Source organism: Camelina sativa, chromosome 14 (genome assembly GCF_000633955.1).
Source record: "Camelina sativa cultivar DH55 chromosome 14, Cs, whole genome shotgun sequence".
Classification (NCBI taxonomy): domain Eukaryota; kingdom Viridiplantae; phylum Streptophyta; class Magnoliopsida; order Brassicales; family Brassicaceae; genus Camelina; species Camelina sativa.
The window spans coordinates 9433886-9439923 of NC_025698.1; the positions used below are offsets into that span (position 1 = coordinate 9433886).

Here is a 6038-nt window from a genome sequence, read left to right on the forward strand (position 1 = left end):
TTTTAAAATCTTTTACATATTCTACAAATAAAAAAAGTCTTTTACATGTAAATAAAAAAAACTTTATACATATCCTTAAAAAAAAGATCTTTTGTTTAATAGATTTTTAAATGAAAGAGGCTTTTAAAATGTTTAGACCCCAATCTTTGGCTTCATTTACTTCTTCTACGAGCCGGATCTGCTTACCCCACACGGTCCTTGGCTCCACCGAACAAAAAAATATATATAAACACGACAAATATGAGTCGGTTTATTCTCTGTTCTATTCTCTGAAACCCAACAACACGAAGAAAAAATAGTAGAGAAGAGATGACGAGCAAGATTCTGGTGATTGGGGCGACAGGTCGCATCGGAAAGTTCATCGTCGAAGGAAGCGCCAAGTCCAGCCACGCCACCTTCGCTATGGTTAGAGAAGCGTCTCTCTCCGATCCAGTCAAGGCTAAACTCGTCGAGAGCTTCAGAGATCTTGGCGTCACCATACTCTACGTACGTGACTTCTCTCTTCTCCCGCGAGTGTCTAGTTCAAATCTTGTTTTCTCAAAGATTTATGGATTCTTTTGTAACTGTACGTAAGCTCACTTGAGTATTAATTATTAGATCATTTAGGATGAAATATTTTTTTTTTTAAATGTTTAATGAAATTTAAATTATCATTGAAAAGCTTATGTTCCAAAACATAATATTTTGAAAAATATTTAGTTAGATCCTAGGAAACAAAAAAAAAAAACAATTCTAGGTACATATCCTTTTCAAATTTGTCTTAACATAGAGGTCCTAAAATAGTTTGCAATCATCCGTGTCAAAACGATATTTATACTCTTAGACTTATTTTTCTGCTTTGAGTTGCACAAGCCGTTACATAACTCATGTCATAAAGAGATCATATATTGCTCTGCATATCTTTCTGAGTCTTTGCCGATTGGAATGCTGATAATGATGACAGGGAAGTCTAACTGATAAAGAAAGCTTAGTGAAGGCGATTAAACTCGTCGATGTCGTGATCTCAGCTGTTGGTCGGCCTCAAATTCTAGATCAAATCAATATTATTGATGCCATCAAAGAACTTGGAAATGTTAAGGTCCTTTTTTTTTTGTATATATCACATCCTTTTCTTTTAGGCTCATGAAGATATTTCAATTAATAGATTTGGAACTAATCTTTTGTCATCCAGAGATTCTTACCGTCAGAATTTGGCAATGACGTGGACCGTACGGTGGCCATCGAGCCAACACTATCAGAATTCATCACTAAAGCTCAGATAAGGCGTGCCATAGAAGCCGCAAAGATACCTTATACGTATGTGGTCACTGGTTGCTTTACTGGTTTTTTCGTTAGTTGTTTAGGTCAATGCCACTTACGACTCAGAAGCCCTCCTAGAGATAAAGTTTCAATCTACGACAGTGGCAATGTCAAAGGTATATATGATGTACCTTTAAGCGTTACCATCTTCAATTATTTTTGCAAATTGCAATTGTGGTACTAATGTGTGATTATTTTATTTGTGTTGTAGCCATTGTCAACACTGAAGAAGACATTGTTGCATATACAATGAAAGCTGTTGATGACCCGAGAACACTTAATAAGATTCTCTACATTCACCCGCCCAAGAACATTGTATCGCAGAACGATATGGTTGGTTTGTGGGAGAGAAAGATCGGTAAGACTCTCGAGAAGACTTATGTTTCAGAGGAAGAACTCCTTAAAAACATCCAAGGTGATCAGTTAAACCTTAACAAACAGTATTCATATAAATTAGTGGTCTGTCCAAAGTATTAAATGAGTCACTTGCATTTGTAGAGACTCAGCCTCCAATGGATTTTCTGGTGGGTTTGATCCATACAGTACTTGTGAGGGGCGATCTTACCTCTTTCACTATAGACCCTTCTTCTGGAGTTGAGGCCTCCGAGCTTTACCCCGAGGTCAAGTACACAAGCGTCGATGAGTTTCTTAACCAGTTTGTCTAAGAAAAAACTCGTCCTATAAAGTTCTGTTTCTCAGATCTTATCTCAAACGAAACTTATTTCATTAATACAATACATAACATAAAAGGTCCAAGTACATTATTATTTGACTGACACAAGAGAGACCTTGAACCACCTTATCACCAGGCTCTTAGTGGGCATATAGCTTCAAGGGTTGACCTTGGGTTCCCATCCAGAGATCACATACTTCTCCTCAGGCTTAGTTTTCTCAAAGGAGTCAAGAGAGAACAGAGCCTTCATGTAGTTATGGACATGGGGCAAGCTTGAGGGGACAGACCAGCTTTTGAAATGGCCAAGAGCGACTTCGAGATGGTAAAGCTTTGGTGCTAAGCTCAGATCCACCGCGGAGACTCTTTCCCCGGCGATGAAAGGACCCTCGTGACTCTTGAGATTGTTCTCCAAAGCTTCAAGCTCATGAAGCAACGCCTGTTCAGATTGGTCATTAGAGTCTTTGCTCTTCAAGAAAGTCCCAAAAGTACCAAAAATTTTGGAACCAACAGAGGCAAATGCAGGAGGTGTCTTGAGAGGTGGATCAGGGTACTTCTCGTCGAGGAGATCAACGATGACATCGGAATCAGCGACCCACTTGTCGTCGATCTTAAGCACTGGTACTTTCCCTTGAGGACTAATGTCCAAGAACCTGCATATCATACAGTATATTCATATGAGCCCAGGTCCGGTTAACACTTACTTAAGCTTGTAATTTAACTAACTAAACCCAATCTAATTTCCGGTTAACATAGCCCAGATTCATAAAAATCAACACAGCCCAATACTATTACAAGTATACCCTAGAGATTTATGCTATGCTCAAAACAAACTAACGGAACAAGTGAAACAAGTAAGTAAGAGAGATCTAGCTAGGTTAATGAGAAACTGACCACTGGGGTTTGTCGGAAAGGTTAATGAGATGCATTTTGTAGGTAAGATTCTTCTCCTCGAGGGTAAGAATAGCCCTGTGGCTGAACGGACCTAAAACGACAAACAAACACTTTGATACCAAACGATCGATGTTCAAAAAACACCAGAATTTACAAAAACAAATCAAAACAGAGAGAGAGAAGAAAGTTACAGTCGCCGAAGTGATCAGGAGCACCAACAGCAGCTTTCACGCATATTTCGAGAGCCATATTTGATCTAGCGACGGATGAGAATAGTTGAGCTAATCAATGAATGAAAGAAAGCTTTTAAAGAGATTTCTTATATAACAACACAACCTGACAGGCTGACACCTCCACCTATCAGTGGGCCATTTTTACCCGATGATATTTATCTTTCTTTTTTTCACGTGTTGTGCGTTGGAAGAAACGATTCGAAACGACTGCATACTGATAGGGCCATATATGTTTTTGGTCGGCAGGTTATGGACCGTTCAATTTAGCAACAATACCCTATATAGCAACACAACTCATAACTGATTAGAGTACTATTATTGAAAAAGAAAAAGTAATTCGAATAGATGACGCATCATGACAATAGAAGAAAACGGAAATTAGGTGCACAGTAGTTAATTATTTTGATGTGGACGTGTAGACTTATGAAATTATTAATTTTGGTTCAGTTTTTAATTTTGGTTCGCTTGAACCAGAATAAACCACCGTAACTGTAATTTACGCTCATTTTGCATTTCGCCTTCAGTCTTGTTCACCTTCGACTCTTGGAGGCTCGACCATCTTCGTCTTCTTCCTTCAGTGTAGAGTCCTCGCTTACCTGTGAAATCGAAGAAGCTGAAGATCAATGGGAACCCTAGGCAGAGCATTTTACTCGGTTGGTTTTTGGATCCGTGAGACCGGTCAAGCTCTCGATCGCCTCGGTTGTCGCCTTCAAGGCAAAAATTACTTCCGCGAACAACGTAAGCTTCACCGTAGCTCTATTTTACTCTCCTATTTCGAATTCGTATCATTTGAGGAGTTTTCGATTGAGTTACTCAGCTCGTCTGATTAGGTTAGAGATCCGGAATTGGATATGTAGCGAATCTGGATTTTTGTGTAGCAGATGGGATTTAATTAATTGATGGACTCTTATAGGAATGTGTCTTTTGCTGGTTCTGATAATTTGTTCATATTGTAATCGTGGCTTTTCTCTTTAGTGTCAAGGCATCGGACTCTGATGAACGTGTTTGATAAGGCTCCGATTGTGGATAAGGGAGCTTTTGTGGCACCAAGCGCTTCAGTGATTGGGGACGTTCAGATTGGAAGAGGATCGTCCATTTGGTATGGATGCGTACTACGAGGTGAGCGAGTTACTAAGCTTCAGTGTGGAGTGACTGAAGTTTGGTTTTAGATATCAGTTACTTCTGTTTATCCTTAGCTAGGTCAACTATCACGGTAGAAAGTAGCAAACGAATATATGTTCTTAACTCTTCTTTTGTGGTTTAGTGATGAATAAGTATAAGACTGCTCAATGTGGAGCTTAGCATTACTTAATGAGCCTTACCTTGAGTATTATTACATTATATATCTTGATGGTTCTTGCTGTTATTCTAATGGGTATATGATATCCCCTTTTATCGAATTTGACATAGTGCAAGTATCTGTAGGCTAGTTTGGATTTTTATTTGTTGTTTTTTTGATGCACATCCTTGGGTTTAACGGTAATAGAATAAGGTTTTCCTTTTTGTGCAGAATGATGGGATGTGATAATTCATTGGTATTGTATGGTTAAGCCTGTTAGTACTTTTTTAGCAGGAAAAAACTTGACTAACATACAGTCTAAACTTGCTCTCTTCTATTCTGCGCAGGGGATGCAAACACCGTTAGTGTTGGATCAGGAACTAATATTCAGGACAACTCACTTGTGCATGTGGCAAAATCAAACTTAAGTGGGAAGGTGCATCCAACCATCATTGGAGATAATGTAACCATTGGTTAGTAGGAATCTCTTACTGTTTATTTTGTAATTGTCTATTATTGATGCATCTCCAAGAAGCATTTGGGCTATAGTGTTAAACTAGGTGTGTTACAGGTCATAGTGCTGTTTTACATGGATGTACTGTTGAGAATGAGACCTTTATTGGGATGGGGGCGACACTTCTTGACGGGGTCGTAGTTGAAAAGCATGGGATGGTTGCTGCTGGTGCGCTTGTACGACAAAACACCAGAATTCCTTCTGGAGAGGTATGGATTTGTGGAAAATTTTCTGATTACCTGAAGCCCATAACCATTGGTGCTGACATACTTCAATTGCTATTTAGACACCATAGACTATACTGTAGAGAGTATTGTAGATTGGTTGTTACATTAAAATACAGTTTCTAGTCTGAGAAATCTTCTTCTCTATCTAGGTAAAACGTATCTATCCACAATTCAGATGTTCTACCAAAAGTCAATTTGATGAAAGTGTAAATGTTATTCTATTCATACACCTGCGTTTGAATGCCAAAGGGTGTTTGTATCTCATTATTTGCTGCTAGATATAAATGTTCTAACGCATTTGACTATAATGACTCAGGTATGGGGAGGAAACCCTGCAAGGTTCCTCAGGAAGCTCACTGATGAGGAAATTGCTTTTATCGCCGAGTCAGCAACAAACTACTCAAACCTCGCACAGGCTCACGCTGCAGAGAATGCAAAGCCATTGAATGCGATTGAGTTTGAGAAGGTTCTGCGCAAGAAGCATGCGCAAAAGGACGAGGAGTATGACTCAATGCTCGGTAGTGTGAGAGAAACTCCTAACAACATACAGCCTGATAAAGAAACCAAGCATCCATCTAATGTGAACTGATTTTTCTGAGGTATGTTTACTGATCGAAACCCTATAGTATAAGATGTTCGAGGGGATTATGTTTCGGTCTCTGGTTTGAATAATGGCAGGTAGAGTACATTAGGGTAGATGAATTTGCAGCTCTTGGAGAAGCTTTGTTCGACATTTTGTCATGGAATATTAGGGAATGGTATTGTCAGATCAAACTTTGGATGCTATATTGCTTTGGTCTTTTGAACTTAAGAATCAAGTTTATGAAACATGAGTGAATAATAAGTCTGATGCATGTGCTAATGCAAATCCATGTGCGCCTATGTTGCTAGGCAAACATGAAGAAGATCCAAACATGATATA

General features: G+C 38.9%; 3 protein-coding genes across 5 annotated transcripts in view; 2 read left to right on the top strand and 1 right to left on the bottom strand.

Moving 5' to 3' along the window:
• Positions 173-2063, top strand: LOC104740654 (isoflavone reductase homolog P3-like). 2 transcript variants are annotated; one of them, XM_010461326.2, is made up of 5 exons: positions 173-486; positions 944-1078; positions 1172-1415; positions 1511-1714; positions 1798-2063. In XM_010461326.2, exons 1-5 carry the CDS (start codon positions 310-312, stop codon positions 1962-1964), a joined length of 927 nt encoding a protein of 308 aa, XP_010459628.1. In that variant the 5' UTR covers positions 173-309; the 3' UTR covers positions 1965-2063. The 2 variants fall into 2 exon arrangements, with proteins under 2 accessions (XP_010459628.1, XP_010459630.1); XM_010461328.2 differs by having other exon boundaries at positions 944-1072.
• On the bottom strand, positions 2002-3166 carry LOC104740653 (glutathione S-transferase DHAR1, mitochondrial). The gene is made up of 3 exons (XM_010461325.2): positions 3055-3166; positions 2864-2954; positions 2002-2622 (listed from the first exon to the last, which is right to left on the bottom strand). The coding sequence occupies exons 1-3, from the start codon at positions 3110-3112 to the stop codon at positions 2130-2132; spliced, it is 642 nt and encodes a 213-aa protein (XP_010459627.1). The 5' UTR covers positions 3113-3166; the 3' UTR covers positions 2002-2129.
• The window catches only part of LOC104740655 (gamma carbonic anhydrase 1, mitochondrial), a 6276-nt gene continuing 3797 nt past the window's right edge, over positions 3560-6038 (top strand). The window contains exons 1-5 of one of the 2 annotated variants that reach the window (XM_010461330.1): positions 3560-3834; positions 4072-4215; positions 4723-4848; positions 4947-5098; positions 5433-5609. In XM_010461330.1, the coding sequence (XP_010459632.1) occupies positions 3720-3834; positions 4072-4215; positions 4723-4848; positions 4947-5098; positions 5433-5609 (714 nt within the window). In that variant the 5' untranslated portion in view covers positions 3560-3719. Of the gene's footprint in view, positions 3835-4071; positions 4216-4722; positions 4849-4946; positions 5099-5432; positions 5979-6038 lie in introns of those variants that run through there. The other variant, XM_010461329.1, reaches the window with a different exon arrangement.

Bases quoted from the DNA above. Each gene is read 5' to 3' on its own strand.
- LOC104740654 (XM_010461326.2), top strand. From the start codon at position 310: ATGACGAGCAAGATTCTGGTGATTGGGGCGACAGGTCGCATCGGAAAG. The intron at 1,079-1,171 runs GTCCTTTTTTTT...TTTGTCATCCAG, and splicing joins AAGAACTTGGAAATGTTAAG to AGATTCTTACCGTCAGAATT. The intron at 1,715-1,797 runs GTGATCAGTTAA...TTGCATTTGTAG, and splicing joins ACTCCTTAAAAACATCCAAG to AGACTCAGCCTCCAATGGAT.
- LOC104740653 (XM_010461325.2), bottom strand. From the start codon at position 3,112: ATGGCTCTCGAAATATGCGTGAAAGCTGCTGTTGGTGCTCCTGATCAC. The intron at 2,955-3,054 runs GTAACTTTCTTC...TTGTCGTTTTAG, and splicing joins TCCTGATCACTTCGGCGACT to GTCCGTTCAGCCACAGGGCT. The intron at 2,623-2,863 runs GTCAGTTTCTCA...TATGATATGCAG, and splicing joins CTTTCCGACAAACCCCAGTG to GTTCTTGGACATTAGTCCTC.